A 16,967-nucleotide genomic window follows, 5' to 3' on the forward strand; every position below is an offset into this window, starting at 1 on the left:
TCGACAGTCTGTTAGAGCTGTCTTTCTGTAGATCTTTTTGACTGAAAAACATGCTGACTGTCTACCAGAATATTCCAAGCTTCAAAGTGCTTCATGGCATGAGAATCTACAAGCAATTTGCAAATGACGCTGCATGGCGAGAGATACTGGTCTGTCGTTTTCTGGCTGACTTTTACCCCCTTTTTTGATTATGGCCACAGATGTTTGCTTGGTCTGGTACCTAAGGCACAGCCCCTCTTTGTAATTGAACGTCACAACCACGTATCAGAAAACCCCTGAACAGTGCCGTAGGTTAGCTCTAAATTTATATATTAAAGATCCTGTGGACTACTTGTGCACGAACTGTTTCCTACAACACTTGCTTTAAAATGTGATGCAGAAATTGTCCTGGTAAATATTTCTGATTGATTTGTATGTGTAAACATTTTCTAATGGAAGAATAATGTCGAAAATATCCTAAAGAATATAAAAGTGTATGTAAACATCACTTAAAAGAAGGTTTTAAGAAAAATATGAAAAGAATAAAATACATATTTCACAATCACAGTATCAAATTTACCCACTAAGCTGTCTACTGTATCTGAAAATTAAAGATTTGAAAGCCTCTTTCTCTCCCTGAAGTTTGGACTTGATTTTCGCCCAGCATGGTGACCTTTCTTAGTTGAAGGCAGAATCTTTAATTTTGAGCATGTGCAGAATCGCTTCTATAAAATAAATAGTGTTAAATTGGGAAATAGCTACAAGCGCTTGCGTACATTGCATAATAGAAAAGCTGAATTATGGTCTTTAACTTATGCCCAGCACCTGTACCATTGGATACACCATATACGTTTTTTATTATATATTCAGGACTAATTATTTCCGTTCTGTATTGGTCAGGTAGTGATGTATGCTAAGTGCATGAAAATAACTTGTAAAGATGCTGTAACTGAGGTTCATTCAAGTAGATTCAGAAAAAGATGGACAGAGTATATATGATGGATTTTTATTTGGTATGAACTGTTAGCAGCAGAGACGAGATAAACCCTGGGTAATAATGGATGGACAGCAGTCAAGTAAAACACAGCAATTTAATCAAACAGTCCTATTAGAGTAAAGCTTGAGTGACCTACAAATGTCAGCTGGACCCTTGGATTGAATTACTGTTGTAAATGCTCTGCCAGCCATTTGTTGTTCATTAATAATAATGTTAACTATAGCAACCATGAACAAAGTTGTAACTGACAATAAACAGTAGGCAGAGAGTGGCCAAATGGATTGTGTTTAAGACCCAAAAGTCTATGGCAACCTGGAACTTATCCTTTCTTTCAGTACAGAGCTACTGGATAATGAACAGTGCATAAAATTATGCAAAACATTTTTTTATTGTCTGCAATTTGCATTATGTATAAATATAGGGCAGGCAAACACAGTTTATGTAATTACTTACAAACGTATTTGTTTTACTGGTTACTTGCCTATCAGTCAGAGATTTTAAACAATCCATTTTTTAAGCTTGTCTAGGGAATGAGAAAAATTTGAAAATGGCTATGTTTACTGGATTGGTATGTGACTTGGATGGTTGAGGTAGTGGACAAAGAGCGTAACAGATTAGCATGTACGAACTTCACACCAGACAATACCATTGCTGAGTAAAATTCAGCACCCTTTTTAAATTAATGTTTTTAGTTAATGCAACCTAACTAGTCTCAATAGATTTTCTATCATTGTGTATATTTTTGTAAGAAATCAGAAATGTTCAATTTTGCACTTAAAGTGGTTTATCCCATTGATTTCGTTCTGGGTGAAGAACATTTTCTTAGGCCTTGCTGGAGGCATGTGATATCAGCAGCACCAAGTGCAGTAAGCAGTGTTTTGACAAGGGAGGAGGGAGGGTAATGAATTGAATGCAGTAGACTCCAAACGCTGAGCCTGGAGCTAAAGCCTGGTAAAAGTGAATGTCCCATTAAAGTGCCTTTTTAAGGAAAAAATTGCTTTCAGTTTTCAGTCTAACAAAAAACAAACCTCTGGCATGGTCTGAAGGAATGCAAAAAGCTGAAAGAAATCCAATCTGGTTACAGGGAGAGTTTGATTCATCATGCCTTGTGGTGTTCAGGTAAGGGCACTAAACATAAACTATAGACTTGTTGCAGAATGCCTTTAGCTTTTGAAGGAATGCTATATAGTTTCAATTCACTAGCTCAGTTACTTTTTAACAATTCTTGATTACAGCCTGAGGATTTACAATTGTCAGTAAGTCATCTGTATTAATTTACATTTATTTGCATTTGTGTTCTCTTATCTGAGGTGATTTATTTAAAAATATGACATGAAAATGTGTTAAAAGAGAAGTTTTGCAACTGTATGATCTTCTCATATGTTTGACTGCAGCTGAGTCACCATTGCTCAATGTGACTTTGCTGTTGTACTTTGTCATTGCTTTTCTTGCTGCAGAAATTCCTTCTGTTTTAGTAACCTTGTGCATAATACTGTTGTTAAAAAAAACATTTGATCAAGAAAGTACAGTTTTAAAATTTGAAGTTTGTTGCCAGTGCATTTCTTTTGTTTTAAAAAAATTGAATAAAAATTTTGCTATTGTTTACTCTGTTTAGTTTCACAGTGCCATGGGATGTATTCCTTAATGAGAGTGACCTTGGAGGCTTGCTTGCCGTCCCATGTATTTTCCATGTATTCGTTCTTTTGCTGCTGGTCGTGATAATCAGTCTTGTTTGTTCTTTTGATGCAAAGCTGACCTTGTTCTTCATCTGGGGTGTTTGGTGGGTACGTAAGTGACTGTTACGACCGATCTTCGCCTGTAAGGTCCTGCTGCAAGTAGGACAGGATACCGCAGACAATTGAGTTCTGGACGAGTTACTGGCTTGGGATTTCCTCTCCATGTGTTTTTTCTCTGTCCCCGATATGTGCTTAATTTTGAAGGAGGCTGAATCATTCTTTATTTGATTGCACCGGGTGCAGTGATCCTGGGCGAGCTTTTTCCAGGACTTGATGTCAATCTCAAAACTCCTATGTGTTGCTGTGAGTGTCCTTTTAATGCTTTCTTAGACAGCCGTGACACAGCACCCCAGACTCGAGCTCTCCATAGAAGATTCACTTCGGTAAGCAGGTGTCAGGCATTCTGGCTACATGACCAGCTCAACTGTCTCAAAATGTGTGGATGTTTGGCATGCCAGCTCAGGTGAGCACCTTGGTGTGTGGTATTTTGTCCTATCATCTGATCTTATGAAGCTTTTGAAGACAGCTCAAGTGAAAGTGGTTGAGCTTTTTGGCATGAGGCTTGGACACAGTCCAACTCTTGCATGCATAGAGCAGAGTGGGCAGGACTATTGCTCTATAGACTTTCAGTTTGGTAGGCAGATTTATTCTTCTTCATTCTCAGACAGATGTGTGAAGTTTGCCGAAGACTGCCCTTACATTGGCAATTCTTGCATGCGTCTCATTGCTAATATAGGCAGCTTGAGAAGCATGTGCAGAGATAAGTGAACTTATCTAGTGCTAATAGGTTCTGGTCATTAACTTGGGTTTGAGTTAGGGCTTTTCTGGAACAGACTGGTACATTACTTAAGTTTTCTTCATGCTGATCGTCAGGTCAAAGTTGTTGTATGCTTTGAAGATCATGTCCACACTATATTGCATGTCAAGCTCTGAACTGGAAGCTAGTCATCAGCAAACAGGAACTCACATAGTATATCTTTTGAAGCCCTTGATCTTTGCCTGGAGATATCTCAGAGTAGCATCCTGTCCATGCAATTTCTCATTATGGAAGGCATTGGAGAGCATCGTAGAGAAAAACGTGGAGAAGAGGTTTGGTGCAGGCGCACAGTCCTCTTTAACTCCATTAGTGACTGAGAATGGGTCAGAAGTCTCAGCATCATTCGGGACATGCACGAGCATGCCACCATGGAACTGTCAAACTATTATGATGAACTTATTAAGTCAATCAAATTTCTCCATTACCTTCCTAAGGCCCTCATGGTTGATTGTGTCAAAGGTCTTGGCCAGGTTAACAAAACTGCTGTTGAGGTCCATGTTCTGTTCTTGGCATTTCTCCTGAAGCTGTCTAACTGCAAACACCATTTCAATGGTTCCTCGACTTTTCTGACACCGCAGTGACTCTCTGAGGCCAGGTCCTGGTCAAGATGTTGCAATAAGTGGTTCAGAGATATTCTGAGAAACAAGGCATAAAATCTGCAACAAAAATTCTATAAGTTTAGGATCTACTGTGGATTGTTTCTTGAGCTCAACAACATTAGTTAGGTATGTAAGAAGATCCCCTGCCCCTTATGTACCAGAGTTAACTGGCACATCTCAATATCATCTTATACAATAATGTACCCCACAGGTGTGATATAGTATCCCTTTTAAGATCTGAACAGGAGCTGTGCATCTTTCGTATATACCCTTGCATGCCTGTCCAATCTTTTTTGGAGGTGCTCTAAGAAAAAACCCATTAATTGGAAAGTAACAGTTATAATTGTACTCAATTATATCAGTACAATTTGGCTTAATGTAACAATTCAAAATAATGAACACTCAATGCTTCCCCACGTAGCGTTTATCGTAGAATAGTACAGCAGATAATGGCCGATTAAGTGTTCTAGCTGCTCTCTAACATCATCCAACTCAGCTTATCTCCTGCTGAAATCTTCATTCAATCCTTTGTCCCCATTCAAATTCTAGTATGTTTCCCCTTATGGGAGAGGCTAGAACTAGGGTATACAGGTTAAAAATTAGAGGTTTCCCATTTAAGTTGGAGATGAGGAGGATTTTTTTCTGAGGTTTGTCAGTCTGTGGAATTCTATTCTCCAGAGAGCAGTGGAGGCTGGGTCGTTTAATATTTTTAAGGCTGAGTTGGATTCCTGATTGACAAGGGAGTCGAAGGTTATAGTGGGTAGACAGAAAAGTAGAGTTGAAGCCACAATTAGATCAGTTGTGATCTTATGAAATGCAGGAGCAGGCTTGAGGGACCAAATGATGTACACCTGCTCTTAATTTATGTGAGCGTGTATATTTTTATATTATATATATGTATATATATTTTAAAATATATTTATATAAATATATATATATATATTTTCATAAACTTTAACTCATTCATATTTCTGCAGCTCAAACCCTAATCTATAAAGCACTGTCCATTTACCAATGCTGTGCTCATGATGGCATTAGGCTTAGTATTCCAATACCTTCAATTTAAAATTCTCATTCACGATTTTTAATGCTTTCTTGACCTCACTCCTACCAGCTCTATAACCTCCTACAAACTTACTTTTTTTAAAAAGAGAGACCTTCATAGAGGAGGTAGTTTGGGTTATCTGAGATACACTCCAAAAGGAAGGGAAATTTAGAGCTCCGCAGATATTTAAAGATATAGAGGTTAAAATGAAACAAAAATGAGACTTTTGATAACTGTCCATAATTCATTAGACAATAAAGCTGAATACAAAAAGGGGAGAATTGTAAAAGGAATTAAGGGGCAAAAGGAGTACATGACAATAGAATAGCAGGGGACATAAAAAAGAAGCTATCTTTCATAAACATATATATCATAGAAGAGTGGGGCCAATTAAGGACCAAAATAGTGACCGTCTTGTTGAGGTATGAAAATGGTACTATGGCATCCTCCTCTTTAGTGAAGACCGATGTAGTGTCACAGCAAAGGACAGGGCAGTAGAGAAACTAAATGGGATAACAATAAAGAGGAAGTACGTGTAGGCAGCGCCTGGATTAGAAAAGTCACCTGGTCCAGAGTGCTGAGGAAAGCAAGGTTGGAAATTTATAGAGGCTCTGGCCATAATCTCCCAATCCCCCCTAGTTATGGGAGTGGTGCTGGAGTCCAGGATGATTGCAATATTACACTGCTGTTGATAAACCCAGCAAATACAGGCTAACCTCGGTGATGGGCAAACTTATGGAGATATTGGGCCAAATCTTCTGTGGAGTGGAAATCACCATCGGATTGCCATTCCACTCCTTTTACCTGCCTTAGCCTGGAGCAGACTTCCCACCTGGGCCTGGTGAGAGTGCAGTGAACTGGCTCCAGAGTCCTTTCTGTGCAGGGCAGCAGTGCCGGGGAGGTGAAGCTATGCCCACTTTTTACAGCATTGGATGGGTGTGGCGTTCGGGATCAGTGGGGTGGCGGTGGGGGTATTGTGGGGACAGTGTCCAATGATGGAGTCAGAGGGTGTCAGTAATATAGTTACCCAGGAGTTAGAAGAGACTTTAATCCTTCTGACATTTTCTGAGTAACTATTCTGCTAAGGGAGTAAGAGAGTCGGAAACATCTGAAGCCTCTGATTTAAATCAGAGTTCCAAATGGTTCCAGGTGCATGTTAATAGCTAACAACTCTTCTGAGGTACCTCCAGGGTATGATCCCCTCCCCCCCACCCCACCCCCAAAAAATTGGAAGTTCTGGGCCATTAATCTGGGAGAAAGTTAGCACTTGGAAAATATGTGTTAATAAATTAAAGCTGGGTTTGTTTAAGGCAAATCGTGTTTGACTAACTCGATTTGAGTTCTTTGAAGTAATGGAGAGGGTTGATGAAGGTGGAGTGGTTAATGTATACATGGACTTCCAAAAGGTATTTGATAATGTTACAGGTAATAGACCTATTTGCAAAAATAAAGCTGGTAGGATTAAAGGGACAGTGGCTACATAGATAAGAAATTGGCAATGGGACAGAAAGTTGTTGCGAATGGTTGTTACTCAAACTCGATTGAAGCGTGCAGTGGTGTCCCTTGGGATCAGTATTGAGACCACTGCTTTTTGATATATATTAGTCTTGGATATGCAGGAATAATTTCAAGTTTGAAGATAACTACAATTCCAAGTTTCATGTCTTCAATGAGGACCAAAAGTAACAAGCTTCAACAGGCCATAACAGACTGGTGAAATTAGCGGATGAAATTTAAATACAGAAATGTGATATCATTTTTCCTACCAAAATAACTCTCAAGTTAAATGGTACAATTTTAAAGGAGGCACAGGAACAAAGAAACCTGAAGATATACATATACAAACCTTTGAAGGTGGCGGACAAGTTAAGAAAGCTATTGAAAAGACATATGTGATCCTTGGCTTTAAATGTCAAGTTCTACAGTACACAAGCTGGGAAATTGTGCTAAACCTAAATAACAACTTGTATGGTTAGAATGCAGCTGGAGTATTGTGGCCATTTCTGGGCATCACAGTTTTGAAAAGTTGTCAAGGCCTTTAAAAAGGTGCAGAGGAGATTGAGGGCAGTGATTTACTGGAATGGCGCTATTGATAAAAGAATTTGGTTCATGGAAAAGTTAAGGAAACTGGTGGAATATTTTTCCTTTTAACAGAGAAGCTTAAGGGGAGCTATGATAGTTGTGTTCAGAATCATTTGATTCCAATGGCAGAAGGACTGGTAGCCAAAGCATAGTAATTTAAGGTAATTAGCAAAAGAACTAGAAGTGACATGAAGAAAAAAAATTAACACTGCAAGATATGATCTGGAATGCGCTGCCTGAAAGGATGTTGGAACAGATTCAATAATCACTTGCAAAAATGAATTGAAGAAACACTTGAGAAGATCATGGGTACGGGACCAATTGTGGAGCGCTTTCAAAGAGCCGGAACAGGCTGTTGGGCTGTTTCAATATATGATCATTACACACACTAAACTTCTGAGCCTAGTGAAAACTTGCCCTCACAACTTCTATTTTGAAAACTTTCTGACTGCCTGCTCCCTCTCTTTTTATAATCTGCCCTGTCTTTTCAGCTCAAGAGGAAGGCTTATGCCAGATTATTACCACTGAGGTCGCAGGAGAATGAACTTCCCAATGCAGTGGGTGTGATGTGTTTATCAATTACTGAAACAGACTGATTAATTCCTTAATGTTCACAGTTTTGGGAGAAGCAACTTCAAAACCTGATTCCCATTAGCTACCTTTCATCTCTGTGTGCTCTTTTTACACTTGGATGAATATAATTTGCTTCATAGCATAAACTAGAACATAAATGCTGGCGATACATAACAGGTCAAAAGCATTTGCTGAGAAAACACGATTCAGTTGATGTTTTAGGAATAAACTCTGCTGAAAGGTGTTTTAAAAAGTGAACAGTATTTAGTCTGGAACAGAACAAGGGGAAGGGAGGGTGGGGAGACATATACATAACGACCACACACAAGGACAAACAGCATGAGCTGTATGATGCTACAGTGGAGATCAGAAAATGGTTAAAGGGCATAAGTGATACATGCAGTAGACAAAACTCTCATTATTGCAATTATCACTTCTTGCTGAGTGTCTCCAGCCATCTGTTCTTGTTTCAGATTTACAGGAGCTGCAGTATTTTACTTTTTGGCCTTAAATGTTACTTTTATTTTCAAAATCCTTTCTGTGGAAAAATGGTTAATCCTGAAATGTAACCGTTCATTGAGAATAGTTCACTTTACATTTCTTGCAGCAAAATACATTCACCTTGAACTTTAGAAACATGTTTTAAAAATGACCCAATGGTTTGATGAGTTAAAAGCATTAACCAGTGTGAAACCTATTGTACCTTTCAGGAGGGTTTTCAGTTCCATCCTGATCTGTGCTGAGTTGCTGGATCTTAGCTGAGGCAGTGATAGGGGTACAACAATTAGCTTTAGGCTTCTAGGGCGGGATTTTATAGCCCTGCCTGCTGCCGGGATCGTCCGGTCCCTTTGAAAGTCAATAGACTTTTGGCTGGGCCATCAAACCTCCTGCAGTGGTTCCCACCACCGTTGGGGCCAGATAATCCTGGCCCTAGCCTTTATTGCTATCTGGTAATCCTTGTTGGACTGTACTTGCATGATGAGGATAGTTTGAGCTCCGTTTTAATTCTCTTCATTGGTGAGTAACTTGACATTAAATGTGTAGGCTGACAAACAGGACGGCGACTTGGATGGGGTACATGAGCTCCATCTGTGCCTGGGGAACTGGAACCCAACATGAGTTGGCACCTTTAGCAGGGGGACAAGTACAGTTGAACATTATCACTGAGCTAAAATGCATTGTTTGATAATGAGTAGCTTAATTTTTTTTCCCCTGGCATGCCTGGATTTTGTAGCTAAGTCTATGAAAATACTTAAGTTATATTCTCCTCTATATAAATCCTTTTTCTCAGTTTTAGAGCAGAACTGCTGTAGTCAAAAATAACTGCAGTTCACTGAGCTATAAAGAGTAGCAAATTTGTCAGAGCAGAGAAAAGCTCCAAAATCATAGCGTGTCTCAGCCACTTAATTTATTTTGAAACTGTGAAGTTGGCAGGGAGGAGGTGACTTTTAAGGTGTTGTTGTTAGATTCATCCTAAAATGGAATGACTGATGAGCTTCAGAATCTTAAAGAATTTGAGTTTGAAGATTAAAGAGCCATTGGTTTCATGAAAAAAATATTCAGTAATCTTTTTGTTTGGGATTTGAAGAATAGAACCAGTTTTATTGTGCTGACATTATAAACATTTGACGCAGTGACGGATTTTTATTTTGTGGTATTAATAAACTAGTTGAGTGATAAATTGCCTGGTGTGCTATTAAACCATGCAGATCATGACGGCACGAGGTTTGATTCCCAATCTTTATGGAGTCACTTCATCTCAGCTGATGCAGTGAAAGGAATGCTGTAATTGAACTCTGTCTCTCTGCCAGGGCACAGTTAAATCATATGGGGTTCCTGCTGGCAATCCAGCAATTGCCTAATGCGCTTGCCCAGTGAGGGTAAGCTGCAATGCCTACATGGTGCAATAGCCGCTGTTTGGTAATATCTAAGCTCTGCATGTGAAAAATATCCTGTTTAGCAAGAACTGAAAGTTGGTCTTCAGGGGAAGAGGAAACATTTTCTTTTCCTAAGAACAGGGCCCCTATAACTTGCAGAGCCTGAAAGTTATCAATGTATAACAACACCTCATATAATATCATGTACAATTGAATTGTAGACACATGTCTCTTTGGTAATCCACCCAATCAATATATGTAAATGTGATATGTATCTCATTGGCCATATGAGCAAAGCTAATATAGTTTTTGTTTCATTAAATTGCATATTGTGTCTTTTCAAACTGCTGGTAGAACTCATTTGCATGTAACACTTTGTTGTGATGACCATAATTCACTGAATTGATTATCCCAGTGTCAAAAAGAATATAGTTCTATTTTTCTCCAGAATTTGATGGGAACTCTTGTTTTTAATGATAAAATGGAAATATTTTAACACTGTTTTCACATCATTGAAATGGAAGGTGAATGATCCAGTGCAACCTGAACTGTTCAGTTCAAATTGCAACCATAAATTAAAAATTTTGTTGATGATTCTACCACATTGATGTTGTCCTTTGCACCTGCTGTAGGCATATGCTAAAGACCACTTTTCAATTTTCTGAATTGACCTTGTAGAAAAGTGGAGGTGATGAACAACACATAGGTCAGTGACTATAGAAGCAGAAAACTCCAGCCATCCTATGATTCTCCATTTTAACGAGGCAACTTTGCTAAACGGCCAAACAGAGAGCTCATTTAGCAGCACGACCATAAGGCCTCTTCTTCGGGGCCAAGTTAGGAAATGCAAAAGCTGTAGATCTACATTGCAATCTGGTGTGAACAGAATATCTCCTTGAAGCTGTCGACTTGACTCACATGATGTATGAATGCCTCCATATGGCTCACAGAGCACCCACCTACCTGTCTTTTTATAATTTTCTTTCACAGGTGGAGGCATTACTGGCTAGGCCACCATTTGCTGCTCATATTTAATTGCCCTTGAAGGTGGTGGTGAGCTGCCTTTTTGAACTGCTGCAGTCTGTATGGTGTAGGAGCACCCACATGGTATAGGAACACCCACAGTGCTGTTAGGATGGGAGTTCCAGGATTTTAACCCAGACAGTGAAGGTATTGTAACATAGTTTGAAGTCAGGATGGTATGTGGCTTGGAGGGGAGCTTGCAGGTGGTGGTGTTCCCATGCACCTCCTGCCCTGGTCCTTCTTGCTGGTAGAGGTCATGGTTTTGGAAGGTGCTGCTGGAGGAGCCTTGGTGAGCTGCTGCATTGTATATTGTAGATGGTATACACTGCTGCTACAGTGCATCGGTGGTGGAGGGAGTGAATGTTTGTGGAAGGGGTGCCAATCAAGCTTTGTCCTGGATGCTGTCAAGCTTCATGAGTGTTGTTAAAGCTGCACTTATCTAGGTAAGTGGAGAGTATTCCATCACACTCCTGATTTGCACCTTGTAGATGGACGAATGGTTTTAGCCAGTCAGGAGGTGAGTTATTCCCCCTAGAATTCCCAGCCTTTGATGTGCTCTTGTCGCCACAGTATTTATATGGCTGGTCCGGTTCAGCTCCTGGTCTATGGTAACCTCAAGGATGTTGTTACGTTTCTTTTGTCCAAACCACAACTAATTTATCCAGTTACATGATGGGTATGGATGACTAAGGTAGGGATTTTCTGGCCCCACTGCAAGGGTTGCAGCGGCCCAGCCAAAAGTCCATTGACTTTGGCGGGACTGGATGATTCCAGTGGTGGGCAGGGCCAGAAAATCCCTCCCTAAGTCTATCCAGGTACATAGGCTTTACAGTGGCTACTCAGCATAGAAACAGACCATTTGGCCTAACTAGTCCATGCGGTCTTTATGTACCAATTGAGCCTCCACCCACCTTTTCTGATCTAAATTTAACATCATAACCTTCTCCCTCAAATACTTATCTAGCTTCCTGTTATCTATACTATTCGCTTCAACTACAGCCTGTGATATCAATTTCCTCATTCTGAGTATTCTGTGGGTGAAGAAGTCTCTTTTGAATTCCCTAATGGACTTCTTGGTGACTATCCTGTATTAATGGACTCCGGTTACGCTCTTCCTCACAAAGGAAACATTTATTTTGTATCCGCCCCATCAAAACCTTTCCTGATTTTAAAGACGGTTGCCTTTTTTCAAGAGAGAAGAGATCCAGCCTGTCAATCATTTCTTGATGTGTATCACCATGCTTTTCTGGTATCATCCTTGTAAATCTGCTTTGCATCCTCCCTAGCACCTCTATATCCTTTTGTATAATATGGCAGCCAGAGCTGCATGCAGTACTCTAAATGTGGTCTAAACAAGGATCAATGCCTGTTTAGCATACCTTTCCTACTTTTCAATTTTATCCCTCTAGAAATAAAGCCAAATGCTTAGTTTGCTTTTTTTTAATGACCTTGCTAACCTGTGGCACAATGTTTAGTAATTGATATATTTGCACTCCATGATCCTCCACCCCACCTAAACTTGCACCTAAGTAATAAGTGACTTTCCCTATTTTTCTTACCAAAATATGCTACCTCACATTTATTTGTAGCATCAATGATGTGATAACAGTGTTAAAATATTTCCATTTTTTCATACATTGAATTTAATTTTCCAACTATTTATCTGTTCTGCAAGTTTATTAATGTCCTCTTGAAATTTGGTGCAGTCCTCCTTCGTACTGACTATCCTCCGCACCTACCCCAATTTAGTGTATTCTGCAAATTTAGAAATTGTAGTTTTGATTCCAAAGTCCAAATCGTTAATATAAATTATGAACAGTAGTCCCACTGATCCTTGTGGAATACTGTTTCTAACTCTGAATAACGACCCTTTATTCCTACTCTCTCTACTTTTCTGTTTTGAAGAGAGCTAGCAATCCATTCTGCCACTTTTCCCCTGACTCCACATTCTCTGCCCCTATTAATTAGTCTCTTATGAGTCACCTTATGAATGCTTTTAGAAAATCCAAATACATTACATCTACTACATTACCATTGTCCTCTTTCTATTACCTTCTCAAAAAATTCAACACTTAAGGTTATGTGTATTAAAACAATGGAATGACAGGAAGTCAAAATAGTACAGTATAGTAGCAAGGGCTTGCAGGAATCCTGCATAATGGGTCAGGGAGCAAGAACCATTGAGTATGAATAGATAGTAATGTCAAAAGCAAAGGAAATATGTTTAAAAAAAAAAATAGAAGTTATGCATCCCATCCTAAAAAAATTGACATACACTAGTTTGCCTTTCTTTTGCTGTTTGTTGCTCAGAAGAGGGCTATGCCTTGGCATAAATAACCTCTTCAGAAGTGCTTAGATTGACATAAGCCAAGAAGATCTCTTTGAGACATGTCGACCTTCATAACAAAATACATCATCCTTTTGTGATGTGGATTTCTCCACCCCATTAACCATCCATGGCAAAGAGCGTCAACTGGACAAATCTGTTCCCAGGCTGCTTCTAATATTCTATTGAAATAACCTATGTGGTGCAAAAATGCAGGCCTCTCTCTGTTTTGTGCTTCTCCTTAACTGTGCAACTTGAGATCAGGATCTCAGTAGGCGGAGGATGAGAATTTCACACACACAAATCCACATTCCATTACTTCTGTCACTTCTTCCCCCTTCCCCTCTCTCCCACACACATCCTAAACCTATGAGCTATGTTTCCAGTTTGCTCTTTCCATTTACACCCTTGTTATGATATGCTGATTACATCCTGTCTGGATATGTAAACTCATAATTAGTGCTGTTCTTTTTATTCACTTACACAACAGATTCTAGAAATAAGGTGCTTTTGTTATTTTCAGTTTGGTGGTAAGCTAGTGTCTTTTGCTGTAAGACTATAATCCTGGCATGTCTGCTTTGCAGCTGGAAGTTTGACAATTATTTTTAAAGAAATTAACCTTCAAATGACCTCCACCTTTAGTCCTCTCCAGATTCTTTGACAGATGGTCATGCTCACCCCTGCTTTATCAGGAACACTTTAGAGTTTCTGGGTACTGGTTTAAATGGACATTAACCAGGGCTCATTGTAAAGCCTTTAAAAGGAAAGTTGGGTTTTGTAGCTGTGTAGTTATCAGCAACCTGTCCTCATGTCAAAAAGAAGTTTGCCATAGCAATGTTATAACAGCACTGAAGAAAATACAGGCTTTTTTCCTGTAAGATAAAATAACTTGGATTTATATGGATAGCTTATCATGTGTATTTTACATAGGTTATACCATGAGGATAAAGCTACTGTTTCCTTTCTTAAAGGAGCATTGTTGATCAAGAACACTTGGCTTGCAAGTCCTTGACATGAGTAACTGATTTTACTATAAAGCAGTTCCTCTTTAACTTTATAGAAGCTGATCACTATAGCATTATGTGACATGACAATGTGCTGTGACCTAGAACTGGAACTTCAGCTGAAATCCATAACTCAATATCAGTCAGCTTGCATGGTGTCTTGTAGTGGGAATACAACTGGGGTTCACACAACACGAACATCACCAGAACAAAGCTTGTGTTTGTGGCTTTAGTCTTCTACCTTCTCTTTCTCTCTCTCTCTCTCTTTCCCCCTTTCTCTTTCTCTCCCATTATTTTTCTCTCTCCTCTCTCCCTACCTTTTCCCTCTCTCAGAATCACAGAATTGTTACAGCACAGAAGGAGGCCACTTGGCTCGTCACGTCTGTGCCGGCTCTCTGTAAGAGCAATTCGCCTAGTGCCACTCCCCCACCTTCTCCCCATTAGCTCTGCACATTCTTCTTTTTCAGACAACAATCCAATTCCCTCTTGAATGGCATGATTGAATTTGTCTCAACCACACTGTCAGGCAGTGCAGATCCTAAACATGCAAGGAGTAAAAAATGATTTTCCTCAAGCCACTTCTTTTGCCAATTACCTAAGGAAATCCATGTCCTCCTGTTCTTGATCCTTCCACCAATGGGAATTTTTTCCTTTCCACTCTGTACTATCTCTGCTTGCGCTCTCGTGTTCTCTCTCTCTCTCTCTCTTGCTCTCTCCCTACCCTGTTTACCTTTCTCTTTCTCTCTCTGCCCTCTCTCTCTCCCTTTTTCTCCATTGTCCTCCCCCCTCTCTCTTTCTCTCCCCATTTTTCTTTCTCTCCCCTTCTCAAAAATAATTTTTCTGCTGTGCTATTTGGAAATTTTGACCACTGTACATTTTCTATCGGGTTTGAAGTATTTTTGAGAATGTCTTCTCATCCCTATTGTGAGTCACTGCCTTTGGGGTATAGTTCCACGGATTATAGCAACCCTTCAGTACCTCACTCAAATTGATGTTTTTTGTGAATGAGCTTAGACTGCGTGGCAGCATGCTTTCCTTTTGAAATGAGAGCACGTTAAAGATCAGATTAATCCAGTCCTCAGCTAGCATTTAAATATTACGTTCTTCCCATCAGGAGTTTTGGGTAGTTATGGGGAGTGGAACCCTCTCTATACCCTTCTCTCATCTCAGATGCTGAGGCTAATGACTCCTTTCAAATATCTGTTACACCATACTTACAACGTTTAAGTATTTTTAGTTTCTACAGTTGGTACCTCAATGCATAATGTCATTTTTAAGAACAAAGTTTGTGAGATGTTTAGGAATTTGCTTTGTTATGTCTATATTCTCATAACATCTGAGCTGCTGGATGCACTGGCTTAGGTTATTTGCAAAGATGCGATAAAAGCTTATCTGGGGTATGCTGAGTGTTGGCATTTCTCTACTTGTTGATCAGTTCTAGTTTTGGTTGCTAGCCAAAACAAGAAATGATATTTACAGAGAATACAATCCCTTCCACAGCAAGAATGTTTCACCACTACTTTCTCTTGCACGAGATGAATTAATTACAATGACTATCACATTTGGTGTTGCGTTTAATCCCAAGATGAGCTTCTGACCTCATATTCGTCCCAGCATGAAGACTGTCTATTTTTATCTCCATAACATTACTTCACCCCTGGCTCAGTTCATCTGCTACTGAAACTCTCATTCATGCCTTTGTTACCTCTAGATTTGACTGTTCCAATGCGGTTTCTGGTTGGTCTCCAACACTCTACCCTCCATAAACTTGAAACTTTGCTGCTGGTGTCATAACTCACAGCAAGTCACGTTCCTCTATCACCCCCATGCTCACTGACCTAAATTGGCTCCTGGTCAAGGAACATCTTGATTTTAAAATTCTCATTCTTGTTTTCACATTCCTCCCTATCTCTCTGGTCTCTTCCAAAAACATCCAAGGCATCTACATCCTTTTAATTCTGGCCTCTTGCACTTCCCCTTTTAAATTGACCCTATATTGGTGGCCATACCTTCAGTTTCCCAGACCCTGCATTCTGGAATACCCTCTCTATGCCTGTTTTCTGCTCTACCTCACTTTCCTCCTTTTTAAGACACTCTTTAAAATCTACCTCTTTGACAAAGCTTCTGGATATCTGAACTAATATTTCCTTATGTGTCTCGGTGTCATACTTTGTTTTATAATGCACCTGTGAAGTGCCTTGGGATGATTCATTATGTTAAGGTGCTATATAAATATAAGTTTTTGTTATATAATCTACATCCACAAGCGTACAGGATATTGATAGATGAGAATATTGCACACCAGGGATCAGTCACAAAGTGGTTGCTAAATATAATTCCATTGGAATCTGATTCTAATTCAGTGTTTGATTTTATATTCAAAGTAAAAATGCTGTGGAAATGTTGGGGTCAATTAAGTGAAATAATACAGTGATGAATACTTAGGAACTGTAGTGATGCTTTGAGAAGTAACTTGATATGTTGTATTGTTAGGATGTCTATTTAGCTACAGCACTGAAAATGAGATTAGAGACCTTCATGATTGAAGAACTGTTATTTGCCATTGACTCTATGCATTGGGGCAGTAGGCATACTCTTCCCTAAACTCTGCTGAATTCCCTCTAATTTTGGCAATGGTACTGCATTAAGGTCAGCCGATATTTCTTCATGAAATGTGAGGAAAGGAGTAACAGAGGCCCCAATCATGCCCTCCCAGCCACTGATCAGAGCACATTGACAGAGGCCTGGTAACTGTCACACCACCAATTTACATCCATTTCGAGGCTGGACGAAGAATGATCAAGTAGAAAATAGTGATTTTGTAGCCCTCAGTCCACCCAATCATTAACTATTGTTATATATGTCTGATGATTTTTAATATTTAGGAAATCACATTATGATGTATAATA

General features: G+C 39.5%; 1 protein-coding gene across 7 annotated transcripts in view; it reads left to right on the forward strand.

The window, feature by feature from the left end:
- Positions 1-16,967, forward strand: part of plekha7b (pleckstrin homology domain containing, family A member 7b) — a 518,153-nt gene that overhangs the window by 163,099 nt on the left and 338,087 nt on the right. The window contains exon 1 of one of the 7 annotated variants that reach the window (XM_041197495.1): positions 1,286-2,095. The exons of 4 other annotated variants lie outside the window; for them this stretch is intronic. In XM_041197495.1, coding sequence (XP_041053429.1) covers positions 2,025-2,095 — 71 coding nt within the window. In that variant the 5' untranslated portion in view covers positions 1,286-2,024. Of the gene's footprint in view, positions 1-1,285; positions 2,096-2,163; positions 3,096-3,123; positions 3,176-16,967 lie in introns of those variants that run through there. 2 more of the 7 variants (XM_041197500.1, XM_041197497.1) reach the window with 2 other exon arrangements.

This window comes from Carcharodon carcharias, chromosome 10 (genome assembly GCF_017639515.1).
Source record: "Carcharodon carcharias isolate sCarCar2 chromosome 10, sCarCar2.pri, whole genome shotgun sequence".
Lineage (NCBI taxonomy): Eukaryota > Metazoa > Chordata > Chondrichthyes > Lamniformes > Lamnidae > Carcharodon > Carcharodon carcharias.